The 19091-nt window shown below is 61.3% G+C and overlaps 1 protein-coding gene across 2 annotated transcripts in view; it reads right to left on the bottom strand.

The window, feature by feature from the left end:
* CEP104 (centrosomal protein 104) overlaps positions 1 to 19091 on the bottom strand; it is a 39315-nt gene that overhangs the window by 16630 nt on the left and 3594 nt on the right. For both annotated transcript variants that reach the window (XM_036256560.1, XM_036256559.1), the window contains exons 2-12: positions 16569 to 16695; positions 11029 to 11202; positions 9876 to 10014; positions 9120 to 9182; positions 8514 to 8590; positions 5944 to 6112; positions 5403 to 5552; positions 3666 to 3869; positions 1965 to 2162; positions 719 to 886; positions 10 to 183 (exon numbers count right to left, since the gene is read on the bottom strand). In XM_036256560.1, coding sequence (XP_036112453.1) covers positions 10 to 183; positions 719 to 886; positions 1965 to 2162; positions 3666 to 3869; positions 5403 to 5552; positions 5944 to 6112; positions 8514 to 8590; positions 9120 to 9182; positions 9876 to 10014; positions 11029 to 11202; positions 16569 to 16681 — 1629 coding nt within the window. In that variant the 5' untranslated portion in view covers positions 16682 to 16695. The remainder of the gene's footprint in view (positions 1 to 9; positions 184 to 718; positions 887 to 1964; positions 2163 to 3665; positions 3870 to 5402; positions 5553 to 5943; positions 6113 to 8513; positions 8591 to 9119; positions 9183 to 9875; positions 10015 to 11028; positions 11203 to 16568; positions 16696 to 19091) is intronic.

Below are 19091 nucleotides of genomic sequence, written 5' to 3'. Positions count from 1 at the left end.
ACACCGTACCTGGATGAAACTGGAAGCTACAATCCGGAGACGCGCAGAAGAGTCTCCAGTCCTCGCAAGCAGAACGGGGATGGTTCTCTCCACGCAGTGAGCCGTCTCGAGCTTGCTCAGCTTGTGTTTCGGGATGTACTGTGTGACTATCATCTTCAGCACTTTCAAAGACGCCAGGAACACCTGAGCAAAGTGGGGGCGTGGATGAGCTGCGCTCGGGGACCCGCAGACAGACAGGGAGCGCTGTCAGCAGTACGACATCCTGCTGAAACCTGCGTGCCTGCAGGGCTGGAAGCGGCAAACTGAGAGGGGCTCTCAGCCCAGCTCCTCGCGGAGGGACATGTTCCCAGTCCCTGGTGGGCGAGTGCCCCGCGCTCCGGCCGCCGCGTGTCCCAGAGCCCCGCTCCCCGGGGCGCTCATCTGGGGCCTTTCGGAGTTAGCAAACTCAGCAGTGACCTCCAAGCCGCAGGCTTCATGGAAAACAAAAACAGGACTGGACATTCGTGAGTCTGGGGACCAGGCCCCCGTGGCTTTGAAGAGCACGAAAGCGGGGAGACCATTCAAGACCAGTGAAGATGACGAGCAAAGACAGATGCCCGGACTCCTCACCGATGCCCTTCCTTAATTGCTGGGGACGCCGCGGTGAAGCTGACCGCCATTCCGGCGACCACGAAGCCTCTCTTTGGGGACACGGGGGTGCTGCGGCTGGCGGACTCACCGGGGTCACGATGTCCCGGATGGCCCTTCTCAGGAGAAAGACAGCCGCCCTCAGCACGCTCTTCAGGTCTTCCCTGGGGGTGCTGGCAGGCGTGCCCATCAGCTGCCGGTGCAGGGTGAGCAGCGCGTCCTCCCGGCATGACCACGACTTTGAGTAGGCCCCGGCCACCTGCACACAAGTGCTGCTTACCCTGTGGCATCCGCGCCATCACCGCACCCGGCACTGGCTGCGGAGCCTGCTCAGATGCCGGGACTGCCACAGGGTGCAAGTGCGCACACACAGAGGCCACCTGTCTGCAAGGGGACCTGGCCACCATGGGGACCTGGCCGCCGCGGGGACCTGGCCACCACGGGGACCTGGCCGCAACGGGGACCTGGGGACCTGGCTGCAACGGGGACCTGGCCACACGGGGACCTGGGGACCTGGCTGCAACGGGGACCTGGCTGCATGGGGACCTGGCTGCAACGGGGACCTGGCTGCAACGGGGACCTGGCTGCATGGGGACCTGGCTGCAACGGGGACCTGGCCACCACAGGGACCTGGCTGCAACGGGGACCTGGCTGCATGGGGACCTGGCCGCAACGGGGACCTGGCCGCAACGGGGACCTGGCTGCAACGGGGACCTGGCCACCACAGGGACCTGGCTGCAACGGGGACCTGGCTGCAACGGGGACCTGGATAGAACGGGGACCTGGCCGCAACGGGGACCTGGCTGCAACGGGGACCTGGCTGCATGGGGACTTGGCTGCAACGGGGACCTGGCTGCAACGGGGACCTGGCTGCTTCGGGACCTGGCTGCAACGGGGACCTGGCCACCACAGGGACCTGGCTGCATGGGGACCTGGCTGCAACGGGGACCTGGCCGCAACGGGGACCTGGCCGCATGGGGACCTGGCTGCAACGGGGACCTGGCCACCACAGGGACCTGGCTGCATGGGGACCTGGCCGCATGGGGACCTGGCTCGAACGGGGACCTGGCTGCAACGGGGACCTGGGGACCTGGCTGCAATGGGGACCTGGCTGCAATGGGGACCTGGGGACCTGGCTGCATGGGGACCTGGGGACCTGGCTGCAACGGGGACCTGGCTGCAATGGGGACCTGGCTGCAACGGGGACCTGGCTGCAATGGGGACCTGGGGACCTGGCTGCAATGGGGAGCGGTCGGAGCTCTGCCAGAACTCCCGTGGCCGGGAACTGGGGACGCGCACAGAGCGCCGCGCAGCGCACCCCCACGGCGGCCCCCTACCAAGCTTTCTCCCAGCACGTCCACGGCCGAGCCGGCTTCTCGGAGGGCCTTCTCTGTCAGGGGCTCTGGCTCGCCCACAGCTGCCCCCCTGGGCGCCTCACTGACGTCCGTGTCGCTCTTTTCTGGCTCCACAGTCGCTGCCCTGGGCTGCTTGTGGACCGCAGGAAGGGGCCGCTCGTCATAGGGCAGGGACTCGAGCTGCAGGAGAGGGAGGGGTCTGCAGAGCTGCGTGGGCACCCGCCCACCATCTGCACTGTGGGCCAGCCGCTCTGGCCTCCCTGGTCTGAATGAGGGTTGTGACACAGTGTTGTCAGGCAGACGCGTGGACAGGCAGCAGGGCCTGGCCGACACAGTGCAATCGAGCTGCTCCAGGCCCCATCGAGCCCCGTCTGTGTGCAGACGCCTGGCCAGGGCCAGCAGCGCTGCCCTTCAGTGCAGGGAGACCACTTTCTTCGCTGCAAGTGAGCGCCAACCCGACTTCAAGCATGCTCACTGCCCAGCAGCCTTTCACGGTCGCCCGCCAGCCTCTCCCGCACAGGCAGCCGTCTGTCCGTCCGACCCCTGGGCCTTCGGCAGACTGCCTGAGCCCGACCCTGGCCCCGGCCCGGTGCCCCATGTGGAGCAGGAGCAGGAGGACCCGCCCTCCCAGGCTGCCACTCTCAGGGGAGACACACAGACAAGTCGGTCTGAAGCCAACTGTCAGGTAATGAAGGGAAGGCAGACAGTGTCCCCGCGACCTGTTCCGAGGTGGGTGTCAGGTACTGAGCGAAGCGTTCCTCATACCAACGCTTGGGGGTCTGAGTGTACACAGGCAACAGGAGGGTCTCACGTTCCCATGGCTGCTCTTAGTGTGAAACGAAGCACAGAGGTGCCAGGGAAGGAGAAAGTAGCACTTTTAAATGGAAGTATGAAGCTGAACTAACAATTAAGCTGTGATGAGATGTTGGGGGGATGATGGGGACACTCAGCTGTGCCCTGGGAGCCTCCCGCTTGCGCAGGTCCCTGGGCGGCAGACACCTGCCCGTGCCCACCTGGCGACCCCTTCCTCCCAGAGCTGCGGGCACACGGTGCAGTGGAAGCCCAGGAGGGAGGTCCTGACAAGCCCGCGGGCCTTTTCCCTCCGCCCTTGTCACGCCGCGGAGGCTGGTGTGTGACAGGCCAACGTGAGCAGGTGGACCTGGGGACCTGTGGTTAGAAGGAGACGCGCTCTCCTCGGAGGGTAACACGTTCAGAGTGTGCCGGGGCCACGTGGCAGGAAACAGCTGAGAGACAGGAAGCAACCAGGCTCCCGGTGCCACCGCGGGGCTGAGTGCCACCCACAGGACCGCAGGCTCCTGGTCACGGGCGCCAATGCCCGTCTGAGGCAGGTGTTCTGCCACTCGCGTCACATGGCCACCCAGGCGTAGTGGCCACACGACATGCTCTGAGGTGAGCTCACACTGCGCGGTCTCAGCCTCCTGCGGTCCCTGCGCAGGCGCCCGTGTGTGTTGCCGGAACAACAGACACAGGTGCTGCCCTGTGCCCGGGAAGGCATGACTGTGCTGGCCGCTCATGTCCCGCGTCTGCCTCCCCTCGGGAGGGGCCCGGAGGGGCGTGGCCGCCTCCCCTACCAGCGCCTGTGCCCGCACAGCACCCGCCCCCCTCGGGCCCTCCCTGCGCGTCTGCGGGGCACACGGCACGTCTCGGGCCTCAGTCTCCTACCTGGGTCTTGAGAGGAGGGTGCGTGGGGGGCAGCGGCTGGTCCACGTCCAGGGGATGCGATGGGGGCTTTTCCGGAACGAACTGGTCTGCAAACCGGTTTTCTGTCACGGTCCCTCCTTGCGGTGGTGGCAGCGCTGGCGGCCGGTGGCAAGCGCTGCCTGAGGGAGCGAGGGGCTGGAGCGGTAAATCGAGAGGCCTTCCCACCTAGGGAGAAGGGACCTGTGACTCTCAGTGCCGCTCACACCAGCTCCGCGCACCTGCACCTGCTGAGGGAGGCAGAGTGACCGTCTTCACCGAGGATGGCCACAGCCCGCCCACCCCTCACTGCTGGCGCAACACTGCGGGGACCACCCAGTGAGGGGCACAGGGCGACCCCGGTGTGACCATGAGCACTTGCGACGTGCTGGTGGAGGCCCGAGGGGGGGGCCTGCACCTGGCACTGTCTTTACCCTGTGCCATCACGAGCACTGTGCACGGGCGTGGTGGTCCGTGCTTCGAACAGTTCACCCACCGAGTGTCCACCACTGGCCCTGGAAATGTGGTGGGGAGACTGCAGCGCAGGCCGGAGCTAGTCTGATCACAGCCAGAGTGGCGAGGCGGTGGGCCGTCGGCACTCTCAGCCACGTGGTCTAAGCCGGGCGGTGGGCCACCTGCACTCTCAGCCACGTGGTCTAAGCCAGGCAGTGGGCCACCTGCACTCTCAGCCACGTGGTCTAAGCCGGGCTGTGGGCCGTTGGCACTCTCAGCCACATGGTCTAAGCCAGGCAGTGGGCCACCTGCACTCTCAGCCACGTGGTCTAAGCCGGGCGGTGGGCCGTCGGCACTCTCAGCCACGTGGTCTAAGCCGGGCGGTGGGCCGTCGGCACTCTCAGCCACGTGGTCTAAGCCGGGCGGTGGGCCACCCACACTCTCAGCCACGTGGTCTAAGCCAGGCAGTGGGCCACCTGCACTCTCACCCACGTGGTCTAAGCCAGGCAGTGGGCCACCTGCACTCTCAGCCACGTGGTCTAAGCCGGGCGGTGGGCCGTCGGCACTCTCAGCCATGTGGTCTAAGCCGGGCGGTGGGCCGTCGGCACTCTCAGCCACGTGGTCTAAGCCGGGCGGTGGGCCGTCGGCACTCTCAGCCACGTGGTCTAAGCTGGGCGGTGGGCCACCTGCACTCTCAGCCACGTGGTCTAAGCCGGGCGGTGGGCCACCTGCACTCAGCCACGTGGTCTAAGCCAGGCAGTGGGCCACCTGCACTCTCAGTCACGTGGTCTAAGCCAGGCAGTGGGCCGTTGACACTCTCACCCACGTGGTCTAAGCCAGGCAGTGGGCCGTTGGCACTCTCAGCCACGTGGTCTGTGGCTCAGCCTCGGTCTCTGAATCTGTAACATCAGTGCACCCCTGCCCGTGTGGGGGCAGAGGAGCAGGGCAGTGCCTCTCATGGACTGTGTCCTCAGCCAGCTGAAATGCTGGGGTGACTCTCCTCCAGCTCCCCCAGGGGCATGGGGTCAGGGGGGTGCCTGGGGCTGTCTGTCAGCAACTTGTTCTCACCAAGAAGGAAACACTGGTGAGCAAGACCCCCGCCCTGCTGTCGCACCCCTTTCTGCTCTACAGTGAGTACTGTGAGGGCCAGTGGTGGGCACACTGCTGCCGACATCACCGGGCACAGGTCTGTCCGGCTCTATGGGACAGAATGGTCACGCGGACGGCCTCGCGGGCACCCAGCCCTCCCGGGGCCCGAGCCGTGCCCACCAGCTCGCGGTCCACGAGGCTGTGCAGCTGCTCGAAGGCCCAGGCGCGGTACTGCTCCATCTGCCGCTTCTTGTGCTTGGCCAGGTCGTAGTCCTCCTTCTCCACGGCGCAGCGCTTCTCCACCTCGTAGCGCCCCAGCCGCTCGCCGACCTGCGCACAATGCAGTTTCTGACCCGGTCAGCTCGCCTCCGCGCACAGCTCCGGGCGTGCTCACGACGGGGTGCTGGCGCACACGGGCCCTGTGGGGACGGGCCGAGTGGGGAAGGCCCGGCTACACCTCCTGCAGAGCTCCCGCTGCTGGGGCTGCGGCAGCGTCCGCCCCACGAGTCCGTGGTCATGCCCGACGGGCCGGGTGTTCTCCTGCCTGGCACCTGGGATGATGTCTGAGAGGGCCCACGGGCTTCAGGGACAGGTTTATGACTACTGCCCGGATCGCTGAACCCACACCCACCCTCCAGCCCGTGACCCGCTCACTGGTCGGGCCGCGCGCACCCAACACGGACCAGTGCGGGCGCAGGGCACCCGCTGCCCAGAGGCGCACCTTCTGCAGGTCAGCAAGCGCTTGTCTCAGCTTCTTGGCGTCGTCGTAGCGCTCCTGCCGGGCCGCCTCGCGTTTCCGCTCGTCCAGCTTGCGTATGATCTGCGCGACTTCCGGGTCCTGGTACATGTCGAAGGCCAGGTCATCCAGTGGGGAGATGTAGTCGGACTTCCTAGAGGAGAGGAATGAACATTTCAGGGCCTATTGCACCCGTGGAGGCTGCAAGGTGGTGGGCCCTGTGGGCTGGCCCAGCACATTCAGGAGAATGCCCCACCCCCGCCTGGGGCGTCAGCACGCCCGGCTCCGCCACACAGCTGCACAATGGAGCTGCACCCTCACGCCCTGGCCCGTAGCCAAGCGCACGCCGGGGCAGCTGGGCCTCAGTCCTCGGGCACCCGCAGCTCCTCCCGGTGCAGACCAGACCGTGCCAGGCTCTGCTCCAGGCAAGGGGACGCGCGTGGGAATCGTCTGCAGGCGGCAGAAATCCAGGCCAGCACTGACCAGGCCCCATCGCTGAACCGTGAGCCTGGTGGGCGGGGGCAGCCAGGCATCCAGATTCACACCAGCACCACAGTGACTGATGAACATTCAAGGGGACAGTTGCTTCTACTGAGCTTCTACCTCAGTGTCAGGTACTGTCAGCAACCGTCAAGTCCTGCAGGCGACCAGCAACCCCCAGGAATCCATGACCCCTGGCTGGCCGGCAGCCCTGCTGACTGTCACCTCCAATCTCTGCTCAGTCCCCCTAGCAGGCGACCGCACCCTTCTGGGTCTAACAGGTCACGGAGCCAGTGGAACAGCATGGCAGACGGTCACCGGAGGACAGTTCAGAATCTCCCCATCTGCTCGAGTGACCCTGGGGGCTTGGACTTGGGTATCCTTACATGTGGGTACATGTTAGGTAAAATGCTACATGTCATCAAAAGCACTGGTTGGTAAATCGGTACAATAATGAATTCAGCCCTGGCCGGTCTGGCTCAGCGGTTGGAGCATAGGCCTGTGGACCAGAGAGTCCGGGGTTTGGTTCCCGCTAGGGGCATGTACCAAAAAAAAAAAAAAATGAATTCAAACAGGACATGGGAGGATGTCACCGTCTGAATGACTAAGCACCCCCACCGAGTTCGTAGCTCTGAACCACGTCAGTGTGTCCCAGCGAAGACTAGACAGTGACATGTTCTACTGTGCCTACAAGATCACTCAATTACTTCACCAAAATACAGATTATACTTGTAAGTCTGTTGCTCTGCCTTGAAGACTAGAGAGAAAACAAAGACTTCATCTCATTACAAAAATCCTACAAAGAAAACATGTCACGTGACACGTGAGCAGGCCTCCGGGCCACCAGAGTGACACAGGCAGGTTCTCCACTTCCTGCAGACCGTCCCCTCACCGCAAGCAAGGGGTCGCACGTCCAGTGGTACGTGGCCCCAGTGCCCACGCGACCTTTCCACAGGCCTGCTTTGCCTTCTGAAAACCCTGCCGTGAGGCGGGACCGGCAATGTGCAGGCTGACGTCTCTTCTGGCTGCCCGGCAAAGAACCGATGTAGAGACACCAAAACGATGCCAGGAACTTCATGGGAGGTGCCAAAGCCGAAGGGTGAGCTTGGCTGTCACTGTCCTCCAACTGGGTCCCTGCGGCAGGACGCTGCCACCCCGGGAGGACGCGGCCAGGAAGGGAGGCCCTCACTTCAGGGCTCTCCCAGTGTTCCCGGTCCCCCCGAGAGGATGGTCTCCTCGGGGCTCAGCAGGTGTGGGAGGGTCTGGGTAGACGTGGGGCCTGTGTGGGTGAGTGAGCAGCTTCTCATCTATTTCTGAGGACGGGGCCTCTGCCCACACGCAGGGTGAAGCCAGGGCTCCCCGTATCTGTGCGCACAGAGGTGGTGGGCTGGAGCACTAGTCCCTGTGTCACAGCTCCACTGTGAGGGGAGGCGGGGCTACACCAGGAGCCTTGCAGAGCCAGAGCCCCTGCTAACACGGTGCCCTCCTTTCCTGGCCGGAAGCTGCTGTCAGAGGGGCTGGGCGGTCTCAAGCTCCTTTCTGTGGACCGGCCCACCGCAGGGGCTCCTGGCTGTAGTACACGGTGGGCAGGTGCCGAGGTGCTGACGGTGCCCGGGAGCAGAGGGAGGGAAGGGACGTGCCGCCTGGGCTCCTCAGCTGCCCTCACTCTGACCTTCTGAGAGTCCTACGGTAAAGCAGGCAGCAGAACACACCGGTACCACGGCTGCGCGTGTGGAGACTGCGGAGGGGAGCCGCAGGACCGCGACCCTACCTCCGACTTGACGTGCCGTCCTCACTGCCTTAAGTCAGGTTCCGGGGCGGACCCGCGGGACGTCTCTAGTGAGCGTCATTTGGGTCGGTGAACACCTGACATTTTCACCTGTGACCCTGCCTGTGCCAGTGAAACACAGCCGACAGCTGGCAGGCCTTCCTCTGAGCGCTCGAGACTTCCCAGCACTGAACGTGAGAAGACGTCTAGACAAGCCGCGACCCTAACTGTGACGCGCGCTCAGACAGTCCCCGGGGAGGCTGGGACAGCTCCCGGCTCGTCCCCAGGCCGAGACAGGTGCCCTTACCCACTGCAGCTTCCTTCCAGAGCCGGGTCCTCTAGGCTGTGCCCCAGGTAGTGATCGATCAGCTTCTCTCTGGAGGCCTGTGGGGCGGGAACTCTGCTCAGTGTCTCAGGAGAAAGGGGAGCAGCACCGACCCTGGCTAAGGGTGAGCCGACGCCAAGGTGTCCGCGAGCATCAGCGAGCCCAGTCTCCGGGAGGGACAGCTACGATTCTTGGGTCAAAGACACTTTAAGTTACCCACCAGTCGCCCTGGCCGGTTTGGCTCAGCATTAGAGCGTCGGCCCGTGGCCTGGAGAGTCCTGGGTTTGGTTCCCGGTAAGGGCACGTACCTCGGTTGTAATTTGTTCCCACCCCAGTTGGGGTCGTGTGGGTGGCAGCCACTCGGTGTGTCTCTCTCACATCGATGTTTCTCTCCCTCTCCCCCACCCCCACTCTATCTGAAGATACATGCAAAAATGTCCTCCAGTGAGGACCAAAAAAAAAAAAAAAAATTACCCACCAGTCAATTTTACACAGGTTTTAAGATGACACCGTTTGTGACAAAAATAAACACTTCCCTCCTATTAGAAATACATTCTCTTCTTCAGGAATGAAACGTCCCAAACTTACAATGTTGCTCTCATCACCCAAGTCCGCAGGGTCTCCGATGATGTTGATCGCAACCAGGGCGACCTGAGAGAGTTGAGCCAACAGAGATTAAGTGCAGAAGGTTTGTGGTAACCGACCCCTTCGGGACGATCTGTCATCCAATGAGATCAGGTTCCCCGAAGCACGCGGATTGCGAAAGGTGGTAAGGTGCAGAGTTACTAGTAACGGCTGTTGTAAGTTGTGTAAGTTAATATTCTAGTGTTAAACCTAGTGGCTAGTTTAACGTTTAAAGGATGTGAAAACAGTAACAGCTAAGAACCTTTGTTTAACACAGTCTCTAGCAGGACCAATGGCTCAAGGTTAGGTGTGGGCCACACAGCCTGACCTTGGGACATTGGACGATGAGACAGAACTGGGGTTCCCTCAGCTCGCTCAGTCAGATTCCACCTGAGGGGGAGGAGCCCCTCCCTCCCCGACTCCTGGAGAATCGCTGTAGCTGAACAGGAGCCCACCCGGCTGTCAAGGGTGAAAACGCGGGGGGAGGGGTGTGGAGGAAGGACAAGGTGAGGGGTCGTCCTCCAGCTCCAGGGGGCCTGCTGTGGGACCCGCCGACAGCTGTCTGTCTTGGGGCGCCTCCTGCATCACCCCTCCAGGAGAGCGTAACGTTCCTCCATAAAGATACCGCCTGACAGAGGTTTGGAAAAGGCCTCTGGGAAAAGACACAGGACACGGGACCTGTGAGGAGCCAGCTGCTGTCATGGGACGGCCGCGTCTCACCTGATTATAGATGTTGTACTTGTTGGCGTGGTTTTGGTGGAAAATCAGCTTCAGGAACTGCCCCACCGCGTCCACGTAGACCGACTTCAGCTCCCGGGCCCTGCAGCCCGTCTTCTCGTTGTCGCAGAGGGAGACGTAGCTGCGGGCACAGGAAGTGTGGGCATAGCACAGCCCTCCCCGCGCAGGCGTCAGGTCTGTTCTCTTCCAGTTTACCTACCACTTTTCTTACCCCTCACCCAAGCACATTGTTGCATTTATCTTCAGATAGAGCGGGAGGGAGAGGGGGGAAGAGAGAGACACACCGACTGAGAGAGACACGAGTGGTTACCACCCACAGGACCCCAACCGGGGCCGGGGACAAACTGCACTCGAGTACGTGCCCTTGGCGGGACCTGAAGCTCTGGTCCGCGGGCCGACACTCCCACCGCTGAGCCAAACCGGCCAGGGCCAGCGCGACAGGCTTCGCTGGGCGAGGGAGGAAGAGCCCCAGGAAGAAACCTGGCTGTGAATCCTAACGTGTCCTCAAGGCAAGTGCTGCCCCGGTAAGAAGACAGAGGGCAAAGATGACAGCCCGCCAGCGAGGGGGTGAGGAGCCACTCCAGCTCATCCAGACACAAGTGTGGGCAGGGACCCAGAGGAGGGGCTCAGGACAGTGTGGGAGGGGACCCGGAGGAGGGGCTCAGGACAGTGTGGGGAGGGGACCCGGAGGAGGGGCTCAGGACAGTGTGGGCGGGGACCCGGAGGAGGGGCTCAGGACAGTGTGGGGAGGGGACCCGGAGGAGGGGCTCAGGACAGTGTGGGGCGGGGACCCGGAGGAGGGGCTCAGGACAGTGTGGGGACTTTCAGGGAGCAGTTGCTGCCAATTGCCCTTACTCACACTTTCTTTTTTGTTTTTAATCTTTTTTCCATGGATATTTTATTTTTTAGAGAGAGTTGGAAGGAGGGAGGTAGAGAGAGAGGAACACATTAATGTCAAGAAAGACACATCGATTGGTTGGGTCCCGCAAAGCCCTGGTCGCCCGGGAAACCTGCAACCCAGGCAGGTGCCCTTGACCGGAACTGAACCCATGACGGTCTGGTCTGTGGGCCGACGCTCTAACCGCTGAGCAACCGGCCAGGGCTCCCTTCCTTACACTTCCCGCCACTTCCTTACCCGAGCCTGCGGAACCGCTCCGCCTGCGGCGGCGCGAAGGGCTCGGGCAGCCGCTCGCTGACGTAGAACTCGACCTTGCTGGGGATCATGTACTGGTGAGCCAGCAGCTGCAGCTTCTTCATGCGGCAGCGCTCCGCCGTCTGGAGGACGATCTCCTGTGGGAACCGGCAGAACCTGGAAGGAAGATGGTTTCGGCTTTGGGCAGCTTCTAGCCTCCGGGAAGCGACAGGGCACGTGATCCGAGTGAGGTGCACAGGCCGCAGCAGGGGCCTGGACGTGGCCATGGCCACGGCCACAAAGCACAGTGCCCGAGACCGTGGGCAGACACCACGGGAGCCGAGCTGGCCAGCACTGGGTTCACACCGCAGCGGGCACTGTGGGCATCTGGAGCAGGGGACACACCGCAGGACGGAACAGTTGGGCGAGGCCCTGCCACTGCCTGACACTGTGCTGGAGTTCCTGCCCACGGGCCATACTAGCCCTGTCCCTCACACCCCACCCTCTCTCCCAGCAGCCTCTCTTCACCACCCGAGCAATCAGATGGGCTTCTGTCCAATTCTCCCGGCCACCGGTGCCCTGCTCCCGACTCGCCCAGCTGGGCCGCAGCAGAGCAGGGCCCCAGGTCGGACCAGCTGGGCCGCAGCAGAGCAGGGCCCCGGGTCGGACCAGCTGGGCCGCAGCAGGGCGGGGCCCCGGGTCGGACCAGCTGGGCCGCAGCAGAGCGGGGCCCCGGGTCGGACCAGCTGGGCCGCAGCAGAGCGGGGCCCCGGGTCGGACCAGCTGGGCCGCAGCAGAGCGGGGCCCGGTCGGACAGCTGGGCCGCAGCAGAGCGGGCCCCGGTCGGACCAGCTGGGCCGCAGCAGAGCGGGGCCCCGGGTCGGACCAGCTGGGCCGCAGCAGAGCGGGGCCCCGGTCGGACCAGCTGGGCCGCAGCAGAGCGGGGCCCCGGTCGGACCAGCTGGGCCGCAGCAGAGCGGGGCCCCCGGGTCGGACCAGCTGGGCCGCAGCAGAGCGGGGCCCCGGTCGGACCAGCTGGGCCGCAGCAGAGCGGGGCCCCGGTCGGACCGCTGGGCCGCAGCAGAGCGGGGCCCCGGGTCGGACCAGCTGGGCCGCAGCAGAGCGGGGCCCCGGGTCGGACCAGCTGGGCCGCAGCAGAGCGGGGCCCCGGGTCGGACCAGCTGGGCCGCAGCAGAGCGGGGCCCCGGGTCGGACCAGCTGGGCCGCAGCAGAGCGGGGCCCCGGGTCGGACCAGCTGGGCCGCAGCAGAGCGGGGCCCCGGGTCGGACCAGCTGGCCTCTCTCCCCCACAGCGTTCCCGTCAGGGCACAGACACACTCTAGAAACCCCCCGTTTTAAAACACCTTCAGCCAACGTCACGCAGGAGTGGTGTCAGTCACCCTGACAGCTCCTCATGCCCATGTCCTGCAGGGTGGCTTCCGCCCCACTGGCACAGGGCACTCCTGTGAAGGCCCAGTGACCTCCACAATGCCACGTGCGACCTTGCTCAGCCCACACGAGCCGCCTCCTGGCCTTCTACCTCAGGGTCCCTCCCTGTGAGATCGACTATGCCCTGAGCTGGGTTCCAGTCTCCCTCTTTCCATGATCACTATGGGGGGTCCCGTCAGCCCATGGCTGTAAACCCTCCTGCTCATCAAGGAACCGCAACTGAACGTCACCTGAGCCCTCCTGCGGCCCGTGGGCGGCCTGCCATTCCCCATCAGACGTCTGAAAGGCCTGTGACCATGACCCTCGTCCTGTCCCAGCTCCCCCCCTCAGCGGTGGCACCGCCACACAGTGGTCCAACCGATCTTTAAGCCTCTGACAGGATGCGTGGGCCCCTCCCCAAGCCCCCCGCCCCAGGCACCAAGCTCCTGCATCTCACTGGGCTGCACACCAGGCTGCGGGGAGCTTCCCCTTGGTGGACAGAGGAGGGAGGGACAGAAAGGAGTCTCGGGCTGACCGGACGGAATCAGGGCTCCCTTCCCAGTCCTGGACGGCACAGACCTGCAGCTGCTGCGTCTCGCCTGCACCCTCACATCTGCGACGAAGTGTAACGCACACACTAGGCCCAAAGAGGGATGAACAGTAATGGGCAATAAAACAGAACTATTCCAACAGTCCGCTTAACAAAGTCACATCAGTGTGGCCACTGTCTCTGGGTCCCTGCCGAGGTCCCCGCAGAGGCTCGGAGCTTTCTGGGAGACGCTGCTGCCCATCAGAACTTGTCTGCCTGCCACCCACAGGTCTACGCCTTCCCTCCAGCTGAGCCCTGGGCCGGAACCCCCGCGGGCCGAGGCGAGACAGCGACCGAGCACGGACTCCTCTTCCTTCTTCACAATTTCACGGGTGGGAGATTTGTTCTTACCGCGGAGCTCAGCAACCTCAGCCGAGGATGTTTTCTTTCCTTATGAAGCCGAGAACTTTCTCCCTTCACTTACAGACACCGGCACGACCTGCATCTGCACCCCTGTGCTCGGGTCCTCGCTGAGGGAAGTCAGGGAGCCAGCACCGCCTGCATCTGCACCCCTGCGCTCGGGCCCTCGCTGAGGGAAGTCTGGGAACCGGCACCGCCTGCATCTGCACCCCTGCGCTCGGGTCCTCGCTGAGGGAAGTCAGGGAGCCGGCACCGCCTGCATCTGCACCCCTGCGCTCGGGCCCTCGCTGAGGGAAGTCAGGGACCCGGCACCGCCTGCATCTGCACCCCTGCGCTCGGGCCCTCACTGAGGGAAGTCAGGGAGCCTTGAACACAAGCCCGAGACACTGAGATCTGATCCCCGAGGGGCCGCTAAGGGACTGACGGGTGGGGAGCATCGGTAGCGTGGGGACGCTGGACAGAGGGATGATGCACGTCCCGCTGGACAGCTCAAGATTTCATCACACGACTCAGAGAGCAAGCAATTTAAAATGTATGAACTGTTCATTTCCGAAACTGTCCGTTAGAAATTTCCATTCCATGGTGGAACCGTGAGCAACCAAAACTCTGGACGGGGGGACGACTGTCTGTTGAACTGAGGGACGTAAAAGGGTGAACGGGGAGGGTGAGACAAGAAGTGGGTTTGGTGACCATGGGGTGAAGCGGACGGACTTCTGGGGTATCTCGCCTGGCACTTCCTGACTCTGAGCTTCCACGAAGCGAAGGTACGAGGGTGCACGTGGGGAGCAGGGCAGCTAGAAAACCGGGACCCCCGCAGCCTGTGACAGTCGGGCGCTGCCGCCGTGAAGGACGTCCCTGTGCTGAAGCGCAGTTGGTGGTGAGATCGCTCTAGACAGATGTAAGGATCCGTAGCAGAGAAAATTCCATTATTACAAAGCCCTCCGACACTGCTTACGGACAAAACTTTCAAGTTGTATAATTTAAAAATCCTTAAAAAAAAAGGGTCTATGATTAGCGACTCCAATGTGGGTTAGAGTTTATAGATGGATCAGAAATATCTTCCAGGCTGACCGCAAACTGCAGCAGCCAGAAAAGCTGGTCACCTCTACCTCCTCGGGACAACCGGCAGCTCTCGCTTTCTTTCTGAGCACAACTCAGCGATGAGGCTTCATGCCCAGAGGCTCTCGCCGTGGGTGTCAGCTTCCTGCTGTCTCGGAGAAGCACCTGGCCCTCTGGAGAGCTGCCTCCTCACGGTCCTGGGCGGGAGACGGACACGGGAGGAGCTCCCTGTGCCCAGGCAGGACTGGACCCCCACCCGAGCCGTGGGAGTGGCGTGGTGGCGGCGGGCACGTGGCTCCTTGCCACGGCGCGGTCTGAGTGCTCACTGCCCTGAAAGAAATGTCCTGCCACGTCCGTGCGCAGAAGAACCGTATCAGTTCTTTTTGTACACAGTACCAAAAAGTACCTTGTCCATGTGTGTAAGTACCTTTAACCCACACGTGTGTAAGTACCTTTAACCCACACGAACACTAAGGAAGGAGCATGAGGGTCTCTGTGGAAAGAAAGTGTCGGGTGGCACTGTGGCCCCAGCCCAGGCCCTGGCCCAGGGAGAGGCAGGACTGTGGGACGGGAGTGTGGTGACCCTCAGCCACCAAGTGTGCCTCCCGCCCCGCAGCGGCTGCGGCCAGCTCAGTCCGTGATGCTCACTTCCTGTGGATAAAGCCCTTGCTCCCCAGCTTCGGCCTCACGGTCACTAAAGGCCTGTTTGTCCCCATCGGCTTTACTCTTCCGTTTCACTCCAATTCTTCCAGAACTCGATAAGGGAACTGAGTCTGGTTTGTTGGCTTCCCTCAAAAACCGCCAAAAAAAGAAATACACTTTCATTTTATTCATCTTTCTATCCTCACCCGAGGACATTTTTTTGTTTTTTGTTCAGATAGAGTGAGAGGGAGAGAGAGGAAGAGAGAGAGAGAGAAACATTGACGTGAAAGGGACACATCGAATGGTCACCACCCACACGACCCAAGCAGGGCCGGGGACAAACTGCAACTAAGGTATGTGCCCTTAGCGGAAACCGAACCCGGGTCTCTCTGGACCGCAGGCCAACGCTCTAACTGCTGAGCCAAATTGGCCAGGGCTACATTTTCATTTTAAATGAAACCTACATTCAACTTGTCAGCAGTGAAACTGAACAGAAGCGAGTCTCAGGTGTGTGGTGGAGTTTAGACTGCGACGCACATCACACGTGTGTGAGCAGGGAGTGAACAGTCCCCTCCCCTCAGACTGGGACTAGCTGTGCAGAGCAAGGGACACTGAGGCAGCGAGGGACCGGTGGGACAGCGGCATGCGGGCCTGACCAGACACTCAGGCCACTGAACAATGACGGCGACTCTGTCGAGCAACAAAGACCTCGCAGGAAAAGACTCACGTTCAGAAAAACAAACTAGCACCCATTCCTCGTGCAGTGAGCACGTCCACACCGTGCGCAGACACCCAGGGCACACCTGGGAGACTTCCTCATTAACGCCTGGTGGCCCGTAAAAGTGATCAGGTGCAAAACCTACCCCCGGGCGCAGCTGTGGACGAAAGAAACCTGCATACGGAGGCCTTGCTCAGAACAGACCAGGCCTGAGCACACTTCAATACCTGGGGTCGGGGTAGGGGGTCACTGTCTTCCTTCCCTTCTTTTGTATTTGCATATTTCTGCTATTTTTTTTGTCCTCACCCGAGGACATTTTTCCATTTTTTGTTCAGATAGAGTGGGGGGGGGGGAAGAGAAACATCGATGTGAAAGGGACACATTGAGTGGTTGCCACCCGCACGACCCAATCAGGGCCGGGGGCAAACAGCAACCGAGGTACGTGCCCTTAGCGGGAACCGAACCCGGGTCTCTCTGGACCGCAGGCCTACACTCTAACCGCTGAGCCAAACCAGCCAGGGCTGTATTTGCATATTTCTTAAGTGAACATGGGTTAATGTTACGAGGGAAGAGGGTGTAATACATTTTCTTTAAAAACAAGTAGAAGGAAGAAAACGCATCAGGTAACCAGACAGGTGAGGCTGCAGCTGCGGCTGCCAACCCTGCGGTTCCGGCGTCTGAGTGACAACAAAATGAGAATGAAAGGAGCCCGCCTGCCCTGCTAGCCTGAGGTCCCCGTGCAGCCCACCTTGGTGACCTCCACCCGCTGACAGTCGGTGCGTGGATCATTAGTTCCCGGGCGCTGAAGCCGTCTTCGTGCCCAGACGAGCTGACGACGACGAATCCGATCTTGTGGGGCATCCTGTGCACTGGGGCTGTTGATGAGAGCAGGAAGCACTTGAAAATGAAGGAACTCAGTAACGGATTGTAACAGTGCTATGCAGTGAAACTGCTAGTTTAGGCCTTGCGTGTGCACAAAGTAACTCACAATGTATCCGACATTTTCCCGTTACTTTGAAAGGATCTGTGTTTTTGTTAAGCACTTTTTATAGGAGCCTCTAATTCTACTTAAGGTATCATTTAAGTTATTTGCACTTTTTCTAAATGTATGTCCAAAAAGTTTGACCAATGTTGTGGGTTGAACTGGGTCCCCCCAAAACATGTTGGCGCCCTCCTATGAACTGTGCTCTTATTTAGAAATAGGGCATTTGTAGATGTAATGAAAATTAAAATAAAGTCATACTGGAGTGGGGTGACTCCACTCTGCGATGACAGATGTCCTTATAAGAGGCAGACGGCAGACACACCGAAGGCCCTGGGACACAGGGAGGCCCCTGGAGCACTGTCTACCAGCCCAGGAGCACCAAGGGCTGCTGGGAGCACCAAGGGCTGCTGGGAGCACCAAGGGCTGCTGGGAGCACCAAGGGCTGCCGGGAGGCACCGGAAGCTGCAGGAGGCAGGGAAGCCTCTCCCGAGCCTTTGGAGATAGCAGGGACCTGCCAATACCTTGCTTCCGGACTCCTAGTCCCCAGAATAAACTTTTGTCAACCAGTCTGTGGTGCTTGGTTATGGCAAAAACAAAGTTTTTGGATAAGATACAAAGTTTTTTACATTCATTAAAATACTACCAGTATGTCAGTAAGGCACACAGAAATGAGGGAAGGGGACTTTTCAATCAACAGCATGGTAACCACTGACTGAAAACGCAGGACCAGAGACAGCAGAGCAGAGCTACGGACAGAACATCACGCGTAGGGACAGGCACGCGGCGCGGCGGGCAGCCGAGTCCCGCAGACAGTTACGTGCAGGAGGGCTGATGCTGTTTTCACGTCACGCCTTTTTTTTTCTTTTCTTTTTTTATCCTCACCCGAGGACGTTTTTGCATTCATCTTCAGACAGAGTGGGAGGGAGAGACAGAGGAAGAGAGAGAGAAACATCGATGGGAGAGAGACATGCTGACTGGCCGCCACCCACATGATGCCAACCGAGTCCGGGGACAAACTGCAACCGAGGTCCGTGCCCTTGGCAGAAACCGAACCCAGGACTCTCTGGTCCGCGGGCCAATGCGCTAACCGCTGAGCCAACCGGCCAGGGCACATCATGTCTTTTTAACCAACTGGACTTTGGTCGCAGTCACGCACCATAGTTTTAAGAGGGGGTGTGCGGTGTCTCCTTCTGCCTGTCGGCGTCTGTCCTGTCCTGGTCTGAAAACAGCACTTCAGTCACCATTTCCCTCAGTGACCTGCCCCCCCGCCTGGATCTGTGGGGCCCTGCACTCCTCAGCCCGCCACAGCGGCCCGTTTCCCTCCGTGACCTGTCCCCCCGCCTGGATCTGTGGGGCCCTGCACTCCTTAGCCCCCTGCCCACAGTGGCCCGTCTCCCTCAGTGACCTGCCCCCCCGCCTGGATCTGTGGGCCCTGCACTCCTCAGCCCGCCCACAGCGGCCCGTTTCCTGGACTTGGCCGGTCTGTGAGTCCCACACCCCTCCGTGGTAACAGGGCCCAAACTGATCAGTGCCACTCAACCCCAGGACTTTGCTGGGGCTACTGGGAAAGAAAGGCTTCCTTCCCGCCATGACGGGCTGCAGGACAGCATCTGTGGGAGCTGCTGGGGGCCGGCAGCGGGAAGGTCCTGCCAGAGCGCGGCTAACATGGGCAGCATGCTGAGCCAGGCCGTCTTTCAGGCCTCGGGGCCAGCTGCACTTACAGCCCAAACCGCTCATGGCCTCCTGGTTACGTTCCAGCTACTAAGCCCATCAAATCCCTCTCCAGTGAGCAAGGCTGAGTGAGGCTTAAGTGTCTGTAACCAAGACAGTCCTCGTTAGAGCAGAGGATCAGGAATTCTCTAGAAAGTCCTCTGGGGCCGGACATACTGCTAATGGACATTATCCCAGGAGGTAACACAGAAATGAATCCCCGTGAAACACGCCTAGTTAACATGCTCGGTGCATGGTTCTGGCCTTCCCTTGCTTGCCCTGAGACCCTGAAGAGGCCCCGGCAATGGATTAATTACTGCCTGGCACCTGCTCGTGTTTCTTGGGGTGTGTGAAGAAAGCACTAAACGCAGAGAGAGATGTCATTATTAAAGACCCCAGCTATTTCTCACGCAAAGCTCCCTGTGTGATGTCACAACACAGAGGGAAGCGAAGCTAACCCGGAAAGTAATGAAAAGCAGCCACACAATGGACACGTGCAGTTTAACCTGCCACGTGCTGCAGAACCCACCTGTTTCCAGGAATGGACCTGTTCCTCGTACAGCCCGTAGCTCCTCC

Source organism: Molossus molossus, unplaced genomic scaffold, assembly GCF_014108415.1.
Source record: "Molossus molossus isolate mMolMol1 unplaced genomic scaffold, mMolMol1.p scaffold_m16_p_12, whole genome shotgun sequence".
Lineage (NCBI taxonomy): Eukaryota > Metazoa > Chordata > Mammalia > Chiroptera > Molossidae > Molossus > Molossus molossus.
This window is presented reverse-complemented; position numbering and strand designations above follow the sequence as displayed.